The 17,508-nt window shown below is 42.1% G+C and overlaps 1 protein-coding gene across 2 annotated transcripts; it reads left to right on the top strand.

The window, feature by feature from the left end:
- Window positions 1-210: 210 nt before the first annotated feature.
- On the top strand, window positions 211-17,188 carry tmem220 (transmembrane protein 220). Of its 2 annotated transcripts, none has more exons than XM_068004324.1 (6): window positions 211-376; window positions 7,017-7,046; window positions 7,173-7,233; window positions 10,062-10,185; window positions 12,654-12,713; window positions 14,820-17,188. In XM_068004324.1, exons 1-6 carry the CDS (start codon window positions 257-259, stop codon window positions 14,947-14,949), a joined length of 525 nt encoding a protein of 174 aa, XP_067860425.1. In that variant the 5' UTR covers window positions 211-256; the 3' UTR covers window positions 14,950-17,188. The 2 variants fall into 2 exon arrangements, with proteins under 2 accessions (XP_067860425.1, XP_067860426.1); XM_068004325.1 differs by having other exon boundaries at window positions 12,654-12,665.
- Window positions 17,189-17,508: the final 320 nt, after the last annotated feature.

Raw genomic sequence — 17,508 nt, forward strand, 5'->3', positions numbered from 1 at the left:
ATAAAAGAAGCAAAAACAATCAGTAGTTCTCAAAAAAACTTTTTACAACTGGTCTAGTCTAAGAGAAATGTGTGACTTTTCATGATGAGCAGTATCTGGCCATGATCTTTCTGAAATATCTTTACAACCAGGTTGCACTAATATTGCAGCTCCAGCAAACGTCTGAATTAAAATTGTATTCACCCCCTCAGCACGCAAAGCGTAAGGGGAGGGTCCCCACACAACACGTCACCACTACAAACTCCTTGGGTAGAACATGGAAGCGAAATTGCAGCAACTTCTCTGCATCTCGCCTCCTGCGCCGCTTTACTTCATGTCTTGGAGAGCCTGTAACTTCTGCATGTCCTTCTTTTTTGCGCTTGCCGCCTACGTGCAGGTAAGTTTCCTGTGAACCGCTTGCGGTCTTGTGTTTGCGCAGTCAGCGGGACAGCAAACTTCCGCCACCATTCGACAGCCACTAAAACTCCACCCAGAGAGTAGGACAGCATGCGAAGGTCGGACTTTGGTTCGCGATTGTTACACGTTAAATGGCGCTCAACATTACTGTGACTCATATCGTCATCTTTCACAATAATTAACAACAGTGTTTGAAAACTCAGCCAGGCTAGTTTCAGCCTCTGTGTCCACTTTGTTCATGGGGAGTTAACGCCAGTCCCAAATTATTTACCATCTTCCTCATTCTTGTGAAAATGGTCATCTCAACCCCCTTAATTACCAGTATTCATCAAGATAATGCACATAACAATCGCTACAGGCAAAATGAGAGCATTAGCATTTGAAATAAAAAGTTTGGAAACAAAAAAAATATTGGATTCATTTTGTAAGAAATGGATTTAAAGAGAATCTTGTCTTCAAGGTTGGAGTGGTGTGGGGGTGGTAGGTGAGGGATCAAGGACAGAATCTATTAGGTTAGAGTTAAGAAACAATAGAGGTGCCATTACACTACTGGGTGTATCCTATAGGCCACCAACCAGTGGGAAGAATATAGAGGAACAAATTTGCGGGGAAATTACAGAGAGGTGCAAGAACTATAGAGTAGTGATAACAGGGGACTTCAACTATCCTAATATAGACTGGGATAGTAATAGTGTAAAGGGCAAAGAAGGGGAGGAATTTTTGAAGTGTGTTTAGGAGAATTTTCTTGATCAGTATATTTCCGGCCCAAAGAGGAAGGAGGCATTGCTGGATCTAGTTCTGGGGAATGAGGTGGGTCAAATTGAGCATGTGTCAGTGGGAGAACACTTAGGAAACAGTGATCATAGTATAATAAGATTTAGTTTAGTTATGGAAAAGGACAAGGTGAAATCTAGAGTAAAAATACTTAATTGGAGGAGTGCCAGTTTCAGTGGGTTGAGAACGGATCTGTTCCGGGTCAGTTGGAGTCAAAGATTAGCAGACAAAACTGTAATCAAACAATGGGCAGCCTTTAAAGAGGAGATGGTTCGGGTACAGTCTAGATACATTCCCACGAGGGAGAAAGGTAGGGCATTCAAAGCCAGAATTCCCTGGATGATGAAAGAGATAGAGAGTAACATGAAGCAGACAAAGGGTGTGTATGACAGATGTCAGGTTGATATTACAAGTGAGAACCAGGCTGAATATAGAAAGTACAGAAGAGAAGTGAAATAGGAAATAAGAGGGGCAAAGAGAGAATATGAGAATAGGCTGGCAGCTAACATAAAAGTGAATCCAAAAGTTTTCTATAGGCATATAAATAGTAAAAGAGTAGTAAGAGGAGGGGTGGGACCGATTAGAGACCAAAAAACAGATCTACGCATGGAGGCAGAGGGCATGGCTGAGGTACTAAATGAGTACTTTGCATCTGTCTTTACCAAGTAAGAAGATGCTGCCAAAGTTACAGTAAAAGAGGAGGTAGTTGAGATACTGGATTGGCTAAAAATTGATAAAGAGAAGGTACTAGAAAGGCTGGCTATACTCAAAGTGGATAATTCACCTGGTCCGGATGCAATGTATCCTAGGTTGCTGAGGGAAGTAAAGGTGGAAATTGCCATGGTCTTCCAATCATCCTTAGATATGGTGGTGCCAGAGGACTGGAGAATTGCAAATGTTACACCCTTGTTCAAAAAAGGGTGTAAGGATAAACCTGGCAACTATAGGACAATCAGTTAAACCTCGGTGGTGGGGAAGCTTTTAGAAACGATAATTCGGGACAAAATTAATAGTCACTTGGACAAGTGTGCATTGATTAGGGAAAGCCAGCACGGATGTGTTAAAGGCAAATTGTGCTTAACTAACTTGATTGAGTTTTTTGAAGAGGTAACAGAGAGGGTTGATGGACAACGTGCTTGATGTATATATGGACTTTCAAAAGACGATTAATGAAGTGCCACATAATAGGCTTGTCATTAAAATTGAAGCCCATGGAATAAAAGGGGCAGCGGCAGCATGAATACGAAATTGGCTAAGTGACAGGAAACAGAGAGTAGTGATGAACGGTTGTTTTTCGGACTGGAGGAAGGTATACAGTGGTGTTCCCCAGGGGTCGGAGCTAGGACCACTGTTTTTTTTGATATAAATGACTTGGACTTGGGTGTACAGGGCAAAATTTCAAAATTTGCAGATGACACGAAACTTGGAAGTGTAGTAAACAGTAATAGACTCCAAGAGGACATAGACAGGCTGGTGGAATGGGCGGACACATGGCAGATGAAATTTAATGCAGCGAAGTGTGAAGTGACACATTTTGGCAGGATGAATGAGGAGAGGCAATATAAACTAAATGGTACAATTCTAAAGGGGGTGCAGGAACAGAGAGACCTGGGGGTATATGTGCACAAATCTTTGAAGGTGGCAGGACAGGTTGAGAAAGCGATTAAAAAAGCATATGGGATCCTTGGCTTTATAAATAGAGACATAGAGCACAAAAGCAAGGAGGTTCAGCCACAACTGGAGTATTGTGTCCCATTCTGGGCAATGCACTTTAGGAAGGATGTGAAGGCCTTAGAGAGGGCACAGAAAAGATTTACTAGAATGGTTCCAGGGCTGAGGGACTTCAGTTACGCGGATAGAATGGAGAAGCTGGGGTTGTTCTCAGAGCAGAGAAAGTTGAGAGGAGATTTGATAGAAGTGTTCAAAATCATGAAGTTTTTAGATAAAGTAAATAAAGAGAAACTCTTCCCATTAGCGGAAGGGTCAAGAACCAGAGGGGACAGATTTAAGGCGACTGGCAAAAGAACTAAAGGCAACATGAAGAAAAGCTTCTTTACGCAGCGAGTAGTTATGTTCTGGAATGTGCTGCCTGAAAGGGTGGTGGAAACAGATTCGATCATGCCTTTCAAAAAGGAATTGGATTATTCCTTGAAGGGAAAAAAATTGCAGGGCTACAGGGAAAGAGCGGGGGAATGGGACTAACTTAATTGCTCCTACAAAGAGCTGGCACGGGCTTGATGGGCCAAATGGCTTCCTCCTGTGCTGTAACCATCCTATGATTCTATGAAGGTCGATAACCAGAGGACACAGATTTAAGATAATTGGTAAAAGAATCTGAGTGGAGATGAGATTTTCCTTTTACGCAGTGAGTTGTCACGATCTGGAATGCACTGTCAAGGTTGGTGAAAGCAGATTCAGTAGTAACTTTCGAAAAGGATTTGGATATATACTTGAAAGGGAAAACATTGCAGGGTTATGGGGAAAGAGCAAGGGAGTTGGGACTAATTGGATAGCTGTTTCAAAAAGCCGGCACAGGCATGATGGGCTGAATGTCCTCCTTCTGTGCTGTATGATCCTATGATATCACTATGCATGTCACTGAAACTCCCCTGTTTACTATCCCAGGATATGGTCTTACAAGATTGAATATCACGACTGAGCCTTTTTAAAGTTAAATAACTGACTAATTGTAGTGGTAAGAAAAATTGTAGCAGTATGAAAAAGGCCAAGATTGTGTCCCATCATAATTATGGTTATGACACTTCAGTTATAAAAGTGTTTCAAGTGAGTCAATAACAGTTCAAATTAGCAAAAATAATAATATTTAAGCCATAATGATTTCCAAATTTTTTTTCTGTGGGAATTAATATTTGTCTTCTTTATTTGTGCTGAAGCACAAAACTGGGCATCCATGAGGCACTGTGGGCCATCAGCAGCGGCAGAATTGTATTCCAGCACAATCTGTAACCTCATGGCCTGGCATATTCCTCACTCTACCATTACCAACAAGCCAGGGGATCAACCCCGGTTTAATGAGGAGTGTAGAAGAGCATGTCAGGTGCAGCACCAGGCATACCTAAAAATGAGGTGCCAAACTGGTGAAGCTACAACTCAGGACTACATGCATGCTAAACAGCGGAAGCAACATGCTATAGACAGAACTAAGTGATTCCACAACCAACGGATCAGATCAAAGCTCTGCAGTCCTGCCACATCCAGTCGTGAATGGTGGTGAACAATTAAACAACTGACGGGAGGAGGAGGCTCTGCAAACATCCCCATTCTCAATGATGGCGGAGTCCAGCACGTGAGTGCAAAAGACAAGGCTGAAGCGTTTGCAACCATCTTCAGCCAGAAGTGCCGAGTGGATGATCCATCTCGGCCTCCTCCCGATATCCCCACCATCACAGAAGCCAGTCTTCAGCCAATTTGATTCACTCCACGTGATATCAAGAAACGGCTGAGTGCACTGGATACAGCAAAGGCTATGGGCCCCGACAACATCCCGGCTGTAGTGCTGAAGACTTGTGCTCCAGAACTAGCCGCGCCACTAGCCAAACTGTTCCAGTACAGCTACAACACTGGCATCTACCCGACAATGTGGAAAATTGTCCAGGTATGTTCTGTCCACAAAAAGCAGGACAAATCCAATCCGGCCAATTACCACCCCATCAGTCTACTCTGAATCATCAACAAAGTGATGGAAGGTGTCGTCGACAGTGCTGTCAAGCGGCACTTACTCACCAATAACCTGCTCACCGATGCTCAGTTTGGGTTCCGCCAGGACCACTCGGCTCCAGACCTCATTACAGCCTTGGTTCAAACATGGACAAAAGAGCTGAATTCCACAGGTGAGGTGAGAGTGACTGCCCTTGACATCAAGGCAGCATTTGACTGAGTGTGGACCAAGGAGCCCTAGTAAAATTGAAGTCAATGGGAATCAGGGGGAAAACTCTCCAGTGGCTGGAGTCATACCTAGCACAAAGGAAGATGGTAGTGGTTGTTGGAGGCCAATTATCTCAGCCCCAGGACATTGCTGCAGGAGTTCCTCAGGGCAGTGTCCTTGGCCCAACCATCTTCAGCTGCTTCATCAATGACCTTCCCTCCATCATCAGGTCAGAAATGGGGATGTTCGCTGATGACTGCACAGCGTTCAGTTCCATTCGCAACCCCTCAAATAATGAAGCTGTCCGTACCCGCATGCAGCAAGACCTGGACAACATCGAGGCTTGGGCAGATAAGTGGCAAGTAACATTCGCGCCAGACAAGTGCCAAGCAATGACCATCTCCAACAAGAGAGAGTCTAACCACCTCCCCTTGACATTCAGTGGCATTACCATCGCCGAATCCCCCACCATCAACATCCTTGCAGTCACCATTGACCAGAAACTTAACTGGACCAGCCATATAAATACTATGGCTACAAGAGCAGGTCAGAGGCTGGGTGTTCTGCGGCGAGTGACTCACCTCCTGACTCCCCAAAGCCTTTCCAATATCTACAAAGCACAAGTCAGGAGTGTGATGGAATACTCTCCACTTGCCTGGATGAGTGCAGCTCCAACAACACTCAAGAAGCTCGACACCATCCAGGACAAAGCATCCCGCTTGATTGGCACCCCATCCACCACCCTAAACATTCACTCCCTTCACCACCGGCACACAGTGGCTGCAGTGTGCACCATCCACAGGATGCACTGCAGCAACTCACCAAGGCTTCTTCGACAGCACCTCCCAAACCCGTGAACTCTACCACCTAGAAGGACAAGGGCAGCAGGCACATGGGAACAACACCACCTGCACATTCCCCTCCAAGTCACACACCATCCCGACTTGGAAATATATCGCTGTTCCTTCATCGTCGCTGGGTCAAAATCCTGGAACTCCCTACCTAACAGCACTGTGGGAGAACCTTCACCACACGGACTGCAGCGGTTCAAGAGGCAGCTCACCACCACCTTCTCAAGGGCAGTCATGGATGGTCAATAAATGCCGCCCACTTCCCATGAATGAATTAAAAAAAATGTGCACTAAACTGAGCCACGATGGGCAACGTTTATGCAACTCATGAGTAGAAGTAATTGATGGTTTGGAATCACATTATGGATTAGAATTTTAATGTCAGGACTTTCTTATGAACTAAAAGACATAAATTTATGTCTTAACAGCCAATAGACTGGAAAATATTACACTTATTACAGTAATCTAATAGTGGATTATGGAGGGGAGATTTAGTAATGTGGGAGAACAGGTGTATAGAAATCATGGGAAATCCTAGAGGTCAAAATTAAACATTAATATTGATGCAATTATCATTTTGTAGAAGTTTTTCAGATATTAGATGTGTTATGCCACCAATACCAACAGTACACAGCAGTACTTTGCATGTAACGAGGGCTTCCTCACTGTCAGGTAAACAGCGCACCCTACTGTTTCCCATTGTGTGTTGTCTGGATGCTTACACCTTAACATTTGATTATTAATTATGGTCTAATTTTATGCAAATTCTAGGAAGTGTGCAGTTAGCAGAAATTTAGAATTTATTTTAGGGAGAAGCAGATTTATATTTGATTGTTGAGTTTGTATGTATATTTAAACCACACTGACACACTCACCCTTCACCACATTGAAGAATCTCCACTGTATTGTCTGTTAAGGAAAATACCTACAGATTTGATTGGGTTTTGGCATAACTTAATCTTAAACCTAAATTCAACTGGTCATCTTGTATTGTACACCTGATTCTCCACAATTCTGAAGAAAATTAAATGGCTTGAACAACAAACATCTGAAATTCCATCTCAAAACAACTTTTTTTTAATTGTAATCTCCTTTTTAATTATCCACAGATTAATGATCCAGATGCAGGAATATGGATCGTAAGTATGTCTAATTACAGAGTGGACTCTCCAAAACATGTTCACTAACATTTTAGGTTATATGTCAATGTTTAGTTGACGTTTCTCACCACAAAGTCTCCTTTAGTTGTTCTCTTTCACCAACAGGTTGCCTACTTAATCCCTGCTGCATTATCCTTTCTCGTTGGCCTGAATCCACCAATCACAGGTAGAAAGCACATTGTAACTGAGTAATTTTCTTCCTTGTGTTATATTTACTACTGAATCCAAAAGATAATTGTCTGTAGAATATTTTTATGCAGCCCAGACTAACGTGGTGAAAGTCTGGTCTCTCTAATGATTGTAAAAGGAGCTACATGTAATTAGTTTAAGAAGTTTTCAATCCAGTTTCTAGTGAGCACAAGTCCACAGGACAAAAGTGCCTGTGCTTTGTCATTAAATTGGCAGACTCGTTCAGAAAAACTATAAGCATAGCCGTTTTGGAAAAAGGAAATGTCATATTGCTGCAGAATGGATGCTGTTCTGAGATGTGGACTAAGACTTGTTGCTGGGGTAGAGTACAGAGAGTTTGGGGGCCAATTTTAACTTGCCGCAATCGGCCTCAAAATGGGATTGGTTAACACTGACGTTCCAATCGCCGCCATTTTTACAGGGGCCTACCTTTGGGTGGCTGAAGCGGCCGCTTATTTCAGATAGTAGGCCCCTTTTTAATATGTAATTCCGGGCCCTATGACGTGCATAGGACCCCGATTGCCACTTTAGGACAGAACTGATCAGAGCATGAGCCGTGCACTCTCCTTCCTGGTGGTACAGCCGAAGAGACCCCCAAAAAGGTATACGTTTTAAATGATTATTTCTGGGACCAGGTTGAGCAAGAGTGCTCCTCTGGGCCTCACAAAAATAATCTGGACCGTTGCTGCCCCAGACTACTCCCACCATGACCCTGACCCCTCATTCCCCTCCCAAAACTTACCTTGTTGGCTGGGCAGCCTCTGGGCCGCCTGGTGTCACACTGCTTTGAATCCAGCGAGCTGCATCAGGACGTTCGTTTGGCACCTGCAGCTCGCTGGTTCTATTAAATGAGGCCCTGGCCTCAAAATGGCTCTGACCAATACACTTCCGGAATGGATGGGCAGCAACCCCCCCCTCCAGAATGGCACTGTGGGAGAACAGACATATAGAAGTCATGGCTACCCAGTTAAAATCTACCCCGTTTACTCTGCATGTGGTCTTGCTAAGCTTAATACTGAATGTGGAAACAGTGTTGGACCCTCAATACTGAAACCCTCACCTTGAGCAGCACAAGAAGCCAACCCACCAAGGAAATTAAACAGGAAATTATTTTTAATATGAAGCCCCCCCACCTCCCCCAATCCCATTTTTATTTGGTTTTTAGACCATTCTTTCCAGTTAGAAGATTGGGAAAGTGATCGTCTTCCAGGCCTCTGCCAAAGAATTAGCTGCTGCTACTTACCTGATCGTCCCATTCTCAACCACCAACATGTTTGGATAAGTTAAATCGCCAGAATTATCAGCTCCCTTCTTTCTCAGTACATGGTACTTTATCCTGAATGAAGGAAGCTTAGAATATGCAGTCTTCCATTACAGGAGAAATCACCTTCCTTCATTTCCTGTAGTATTTGTGACTCAGCAGTTGTCAGATTTCCCTGTGATGAAGGTTTTCGGTGGGACTCTTTATTCAGAGCAGCTATTTTCCTTATTCTATGATCTGTTGCAGCAAACCACTCCCCAAAAAATAATGTATCTGGATGACACTAAATCTGTGATTTGAGTGAGCTGTATTGCATAATTCAGGTTGGACATCAATCACTTTCACATCCCTCTGACCTTCGCGTGTCGGAAACAATCCCAAAACGAGTGCATTTGCAGTACAGGTTTTCTCTTTCCTTTCAAGTGTTATTTTTCAGTACTGTTCTTTGCACCAGCAACAATTGTTTACAAAGAAGAATAGAAAATGGTAAAAAAAAATTAAATGAGAAATGTGGACTTTCTAGCGGAGCAGCATTTAGCAGTCTTGTACTCTGGATAAATGGGAGCTCCGTCACAGAGAAATATGGCTCCTACTGGAGGCAAACAAACACTTAAATCAGCCGCCCTTTTGGTGAAAGATTGCACTGACCCAAACGGAATTCTCAAGATCAAAGTAGTGTAACGTGAAGGCAGCAGGAGTCAGGATTTTGTTGAGTATTGAGATTTCTCATTTGTAAATATGATACTGTAAAAACAATGTCATTCATAAATCGTGACACATTTCAAACTAGGCTTCAGTATAAAAATGTAATTTTGCTAACTTTTTTACCAAAAACGAGAGTTTCCATTACAACGTCCATGTAGCAAGAAGGTCTGATTGATGTTGTAATTAAGCCACTGAAACTTGGGGCGTGCTTGAGTGCTGACTTTTGTATCTCTCTTACCCACTTTCCAATTTTTATCATTGGGCGTCATTGCCGTTAACTAAGCTGCCCAGTTTTAGGTCAACAAAAAAATTTGCTGGCACTGACCCACTTTTTTTTAACCCAAAGAAGTATTTCCACTGTTGCTGGATTTGGTGGAGGAGAGAATAACATGGTTATAGTGTCAGCCTTGGCTCAGTGATAGCACTCTTGTCTTTGATGCAGAAGATTGTGGATTCAAGCTTTACTCCAGAGATCTGAGCACATAATCTAGGCTGACAAAGGTTCCATCCTTACGATGAGCTGTTTGTTGGACCTTGCTGTGTGCAAATTGGCAGCTGTATTTCCCTTCATTACAACAGTGACTACACTTCAAAAGAACTTCATTGGCTGTGAAGCTCTCTTGGATGTCTTGAGGTTGTGAAGTGTGCTATATAATAAATGTAAGTTTGTTCTTTTGTTCTATTAGCGGCTGTGAAAGGAATGGGATAAAATATGGCAAAACAGATTTTAAGGAAATTCTGTAAAGCAGTTCATTATAGAGACAGACCATTTGAAGTTGCCTGTCTGAGTCATGTTTTTTCTCAGTTTATCATCGCTTTTAACTTACAATCTTTTGTAGAGAACTTCATCTGGAAAAGTCTCTCCGAAATGCACATGTACATGTGTTCCATGGTAGCAACCTTGTGGGGTTGGTATCTTCTTCGATACGCAAAGAACAGCATTTTCCACGAAGAGGAGGGACGGTACGCAGCTTCCATTTTAACTACCTCACTGGCAAAGACAGTAACTTTTCACTGCATGTCAATCATTCATTTTAAAAGCATGTTTATTTTGTTCCTTTTTTCTACATTAAATGTGTTGTAGAAATGCAAGTTGTTGCTATCCTTGCTGTTCCCCGCCCCGCCGCCTCCCATTTCATTTTTTCCCTTTTTGGGTCTTCCATGTCACACACCATTCCTTATCCAAGAGGCCAAACAGAGGCAGATGCTCCCAGACCTTGTACCAATGCTGATCATAGTCCAAATGTAAGGAATCTTACAACACCAGGTTATAGTCCAACAAATTTATTTTAAAATCACAAGCTTTCGGAGATTATCCCCTTCGTCAGGTGAATGAGTGAAAAGGTTCTCAAGTCGCATATCTTATACTAGGCTGGGACAGCATCACACCAATCAAAAGGTGTCGTTGTTATTCAAACAGACCAGTCATGGAGAACAGCACGTCCCAGTACACTGGATATACATTGTGTCAATTACACAGACAGACAGAAAGAAACCCAAATGGCAGAGAGAGCGAGAGAGGGAATATTAAAAACATAACTTTTTTCCCCCCTTTTTGCTGGTGGGGTTACGTGTAGCGTGACATGAACCCAAGATCCTGGTTGAGGCCGTCCTCATGGGTGCGGAACTTGGCTATCAACTTCTGCTCGACGATTTTGCGTTGTCGTGTGTCTCGAAGGCCGCCTTGGAGAATGCTTACCCGAAGATCGGTGGCTGAATGTCCTTGACTGCTAAAGTGTTCCCCGACTGGGAGGGAACCCTCCTGTCTGGCCCTCGTAAGAACGGGATATGACGCTCGACTTGTCGATCGACAGTTCCGACGGGCCACAGCGAAGAATCGCATAGACCTCCTCAGAAGACAAACACGGGACGCAACCAACAGAGTACCCTTCGTCGTCCAGTACTTCCCCGGAGCGGAGAAACTACACCATGTTCTCCGCAGCCTTCAACATGTCATCGATGACGACGAACACCTCGCTAAGGCCATCCCCACGCCTCCACTACTCGCCTTTAAACAGCCACCCAACCTCAAACAGACCATCGTTCGCAGCAAGTTACCCAGTTTTCAGGAGAACAGCGTCCACGACACCACACAACCCTGCCACGGCAACCTCTGCAAGACATGCCAGATCATCGACACGGATACCACCATCACACGAGAGGACACCACCCACCAGTTACATGGTTCATACTCCTGTGACTCGGCCAACGTTGTCTACCTCATATGTTGCAGGAAAGGATGCCCCGGAGCATGGTACATTGGCGAGACCATGCAGACACTGCGACAACGGATGAACGGACACCGCGCAACAATCGCCAGACAGGAGGGTTCCCTCCCAGTCGGGGAACACTTTAGCAGTCAAGGACATTCAGCCACCGATCTTCAGGTAAGCGTTCTCCAAGGCGGCCTTCGAGACACACGACAATGCAAAATCGTCGAGCAGAAGTTGATAGCCAAGTTCCGCACCCATGAGGACGGCCTCAACCGGGGTCTTGGGTTCATGTCACGCTACACGTAACCCCACCAGCAAAAAGGGGGGGAAAAAAGTTATGTTTTTAATATTCCCTCTCTCGCTCTCTCTGCCATTTGGGTTTCTTTCTGTCTGTCTGTATAATTGACACAATGTATATCCAGTGTACTGGGACGTGCTGTTCTCCGTGACTGGCCTGTTTGAATAACAACGACACCTTTTGATTGGTGTGATGCTGTCCCAGCCTAGTATAAGATATGCGATTTGAGAACCTTTTCACTCATTCATCTGACGAAGGGGATAATCTCCGAAAGCTTGTGATTTTAAAATAAATTTGTTGGACTATAACCTGGTGTTGTAAGATTCCTTACATTTGTCCACCCCAGTCCATCACCGGCATCTCCACATCATGGATCATAGTCCAGGCATCACGTAATCTAGGCTGATGCTGCAGTGCAATATGGACAGAGTGCTATTGTCAGAGATGCCATCTTTCAGATGAGAAGTTGAGCTGAGGCCTGTTTGCCTGTTCAAGTGGACATATAAGATCCCATGGCAGTTTGTGGGACTTTGCTGTGTGCAAATTGGCTACTGCGTTTGCCTATAAAGCAAGAGTTGTTACACTTAAAGAAGTAATGTATTGGCTTTAAAGTGCTTTGGGATGATAAGGTGCTGTATAAATGCAAGTTTTTTCATCAATTATGACATGAATTATCAACAGAGAAGTTTAATTGTTGTCTGTATTCACTGTAGATTTTTTTGTTTTGAATTTTTTCCATTTCTCTTATCTTTTCATAGCAATATTATGAAAAGTAATAAATTCTTTTTATGTGGGATGTTATTGTATGTGATTTGTTTGTTCAATAATTGCTTTGCTACCTTCAAATCACAATGCTTTTTGTGATGTTACTAAATGGAACCATTTTAATTCTTATTCTGTTAATCTGTTGTGTTTTGCAGGGAATTTCTGGGGTTAGTTATTATTGTTATATGGTTGCTTCTGTGTCGACATTCAGGAAAGTGAGTATAGTGCAGTATTTTCCGAACTAATCGTCAAACTGGTAACAACCGTGGATATTTAAACAAAGAAATAGTATGAATAATCCATAAACTGGGTTCAGTCTCCTTTATTTATTGTACCTCCAACAACACTCTGTCTGATATTCCAAAACCTAGAAGCTTTTTGTTTTAATACAGCTGCCCCCAAGATTGTGCTTTCCAATATAAGACTACCAGAGATGGACTATGTAGTTATCTGTCAGTCTGGAAGCTCTCCTCCCCTCAGAGCAATTGGATCCTCGCATTTTACCTTCTTACCAGTGAATCTTTCTTCTTCATTCAGTATCACTCTATACCAAATCCTGTCAGCCTTTGCAGGGCCAGTGTCATATACAACATAGGGGCAGTATTGTGGTTTGACTACAGTACTGCCATTTGTTATGCTGAAGGTCTCCGTGATCTTAACGGGACAGGCTAGGTGCTAAACATCACAACTGTGCTCCAGATTGGAGATTACCTGCAGGAGATCCACTAGTCAAACATATGAATTAAGAATAGGAATAGGCCATTCGGCCCCTCGAGTCCTTTTAAAATTGCCACTATCTCTCCTGCATTTATGGAAACATTTGAGTAAATTATTTTGTTTTTCAGAAAATTCAGCCTAGTTGATATTTTGACGATGACCTAATGGTACTGTGATATTGCAACCGTAGCCTGTATAAACAGCAGCTATCTGTATATATTTTTAAAAAGAGAAAATAGACTCCAGTAAAACATATGCCCCCTCAACTTTCACCCCATTCTTTCTACGTTCTGCCGTAGTCTCATCCCTTTGGCAACAGACACTGGATGGATGGTCTGGTTCACCATTGCCCTCTTTGGCTGGTGAACCCAGCAAAAAGGCTCCCCAGCCAATCTTCCCTCCCCCCTCCCCTCACCTCCTATTGCCACCTCCAGGGACACACTGAAGCCTTTGCCTTGCACAGCTCATATTAGGAATTGAGCAGAGTGGGGGGATTTATACCTGTGACTTGTCACTCTATTCTGCTTGTTAATATTTCGACATACACTGCCATCTTGCTGCCTTTAATTTTTTAAGGTTAAATGCACTTTGGATAGCTCATTCAGTGATTACCAGTACTTACATTTAATTGTTGCATTTTAATAGTTATGGAATATTATCACTAGCTGAAGTTTGTGCCACTGTTTAAAAAAATAAATTTGTGAGGTGCTGCCAAATAGCAAATATTTTTCAAATCTTGTCACTCATGGTCCTGTGGATTCCCACATCTGTAGATAATCTGTTCGGCTGCATCTTGCAGGGCTCAATCCCATTTGCACTGCCACCCACTATACGTGGCTTCCGTTCTTTTCCCTCACTTCAGGATCACATTGTGCACTGTTTCCACAGCAACACAGACCAGACCTAAATGACCAAACTTTGTAGGTGTACACATTTGGCACTAGTGCAGGATTATCAGAAAAGTTTGAAAAGGACAAGCACTAACAATTGAAGGTTGCCTTCAGTACCCCAATGAGCAGTCCTGAACTGGGCAAATGGAAGGCCATGATATCTAACAATGTTTGTGATTGTCATACCTATTTCAGGGTACATTAAAGACATAAGATACAATTTTTATGATTTGCTGTAGCAATGGCCATGAAGTTACCTCTTTTTAGAATGGCGGTTAAATCATTTGGTTTCCATGTTAGGTTGGAGAACCCTCTCCCCTTGTGGTTTCTGCAGCTAGCTAGCTGCCTGCCTCCTGAGTACTTTCTTGATATGTTAAATGTATATTAAAGGAGAACAGTATTATAGAAGGAAATACCTTCAAAAGTGAAGCACTTCCCCATTAACGTGGTAGTGTGGAAACCTATGAGGAGGAACATTTATGTAAGCACAGTGATGCACCGAGCACCCAAGATTTTGTATTGGGTCATGGTATCGTTTCCCACTCACGATGAAGTCGTTAACAAATCACCACTCTAAAAATTGATTGGCATCCTTTACCCAATAGTTAGGATATATTTTCAATTAAACAAACAAACATTAGTTTATAGTATTATTCCATTGTGCAATGTCAGTTGGCGATGAATTTAATTGGATTTCATTATTTTATTTTCCAGGTATCTTGGTGGTTACAGACTTTCCATTGCGGTTTTTATTACAGTCCTGCCATTCATAACATGGCTGTACTACTACATCAATAAAGAGCTGCGAGCATCTTGGCCAGACCACTGTAGAAACACCATTTAAGGCCGGATTAAGCCAACAATGGGACCACGAGAAGGGCCTCATAAGTCGACTGAAGTTGATTGATAAAAATACCTGAGCCTCAGGTATCTTACTGAGCTTTTATTTGTTATTTAGAGCTGCTATTCTGCATAATTTGGATTTGTGAAAGAAAACTTTTGATTTCAAGCACATTTTTATGTTTAAATTATCTAATTTCTGAAGAAATAACTTTAAAATAATATGAATTATGTTAATTTTACAATGCATGTCTCATTTTGATTCACTTGATGGCACTGTCATCTCTGAATCAGAAGGTTCCTGATTGAAGCCTCATTCCGGTTCTTGAACACTTAATATGGGTTGACACTTCAGAGTAAAAGCAAGGGAGTGCTGCGTCGTTAGAGGTCTCATCTTTTAAATGAGACGATAAATCGAGATCCCCATTACCTTGTAAAAGATCCACTGGCACTATTTGAAGTAGAGCTTGGTGTTGTGGCCAACCTTCCTTCCACAACCGGGGCCACTGAAAACAGGTTAACTGCCCATTCATCTCACTTGCTGTTTGTGGAGCCTTCCTGTGTGCAAATTGGCTGCAGCATTTACCTACCTAATAGCAGTTCATCAAACGTTTTGGGGTGTCTTGCGGGAATAAAAGATGCTATATAAATGCAAATTCTTTATTTATTTCTTTCTTCCTTCCTTAAAGGAAGTTTCATATTCATCACAACTAGCTCAGATTGCAGGGAATTTCATATTGTCTTTATGGTAGATTGACAGAAAGGTTAGGCTTGTAATTATGCTATGCAAATATTCGCATTTAAGCATTTAGAGTGCTGTATGAAATTCATTTGTCCGCTTTTTTAGCTGTGGCATTATGTGTTTAAAGTAGTGGATAATGGAATTTCATCGGTGCACATTAATAATTCATGTGCTAATATTTGTACAGCAATGTTTTCAAGGTATTAGTGTTATGGGCTAAACAAATTTATGTTTGACATGGTGAGCAGCAATAAGTCTTGGAAGCTGAAATAATATAAGAATTTTCAGGATCAGGAAAAGGCTATTTGGCCTAACAAGACTACCCTTTTTTTTTAGCAAATATTATTGATCTAGCAAAAAGGGACAGATTTACTGTACCTAATGGACTTTTCCTGCTCTTAAAAATTACATTCTTGAAACAGTGATTTTTTTTCCATATCCAGGATGGACGCTAAGTACCACCATAATGTATTATTGTAAAATAGCTACTTTGAGTTAAAGCAGCAGTTTAGAAACCACATACAATAGAGTAGAAACTTTCTAATGGGGAAGCAACTCATCGAATTCACAAGCTTTGAGCTTAAATGAACTTTGTTGATATTGTGATGTAGCATTACTTCTTCACTACAGCCTTGTTGGTTCCATGGTCACTGCAGCTGCGAGATACACATCAACACTTCTGAGTTTGGCTCATCAAGTTTAATTCATGTTATAAATCATTCTATTCAGTTATTTGCAAATTTTGAAAAGTTTACTGTGCTACAGATTAGCTCATACTAGTGAGGTCCAACTCTAGGCCTAGACCTGCTCAATAGAAACTATACAAAAATGAATTGAAAATGACTGTTTGAACACATTTCTTTGGATTGTTTCCCGAAGATCAGAGTGCATTTTCTTTGGTATTGTTAACTTTGGAGGAAATCATACTCTGAAGATGAAAATCATAAAAAAGCAGAAAACGAAATGCGGAAGAGACAAATGTAAGGGGGAAGAAAAGTAGCCACAAAGGGAAGGGAAAAGAAATCACCTTCCAGTCTAGTGAATAAAGGAAGAACTTGCAGCTATGTAACACTTTATCACATCCTCAGACATCCCAAAATGCTTCATAGCCGACGAATTACTTTTTGAAGAGCAGTCAGTGTTATTACGTGAGCAAGCGTGGCAGCCAATTTGCCTAAGGTAAGGTTCCACAAAAATGAAATGAATGATCATTTTAAATGTTTGTGGTGATGTTGGTTGAGGACGGAAGTGTTGGCTTGGTCACTGGGAGAACTCCTGCTCTCTTTCATGTAGTGTCTGGGGATATGTAACATTCATCTGAACCACCGGAACTGGTTTAACACCTTGTCCTAAAAAAAATATACTTTTATTATATGTAAACCATATTCTTATAATTCCTTGAAATTGCATTTGTAATTATTATATAGACTGAAGGATTCAAAATTCAAGAATGTCTTGGTGAATATTTTGTTATAATAAAGAAATCTATATTTGTATGAAACATTATTTTTCCTCAATATTTAGGGGATGATTTAAAAATGTCACTTTTGGCAAGGCTTTTTATTTACCTCTTTATGGCACAGAATTAGTTTTATCCCATATCCTTGGGCAAATGGGTAGAGATTTAAGGCATCAGGCGGTTTAGAAGCATTTCTCTTTTTCTGTGGCAGTGCATTTAATCGAAGTACATTACCTTGGGTAAAGATTTAGGGGCTGAGATTCTCCTCCTGTGCACCAACGGGGGGTGGGGGGGCAAATGCAGGGGACCTTGCACTACAATCGTGATGTCCTGGTGTTCCACTCAGCCATTGCTAGGGGAGG

Source organism: Heptranchias perlo, chromosome 23 (genome assembly GCF_035084215.1).
Source record: "Heptranchias perlo isolate sHepPer1 chromosome 23, sHepPer1.hap1, whole genome shotgun sequence".
In the NCBI taxonomy this organism is placed as follows: Eukaryota; Metazoa; Chordata; class Chondrichthyes; order Hexanchiformes; family Hexanchidae; genus Heptranchias; species Heptranchias perlo.

Coding starts and splice junctions, on each gene's coding strand:
- tmem220 (XM_068004324.1), top strand. CDS start 257: ATGGAAGCGAAATTGCAGCAACTTCTCTGCATCTCGCCTCCTGCGCCG. Junction 377..7,016: donor CGCTTGCCGCCTACGTGCAG/GTAAGTTTCCTG, acceptor AATTATCCACAG/ATTAATGATCCAGATGCAGG. Junction 7,234..10,061: donor CCTGAATCCACCAATCACAG/GTAGAAAGCACA, acceptor AATCTTTTGTAG/AGAACTTCATCTGGAAAAGT.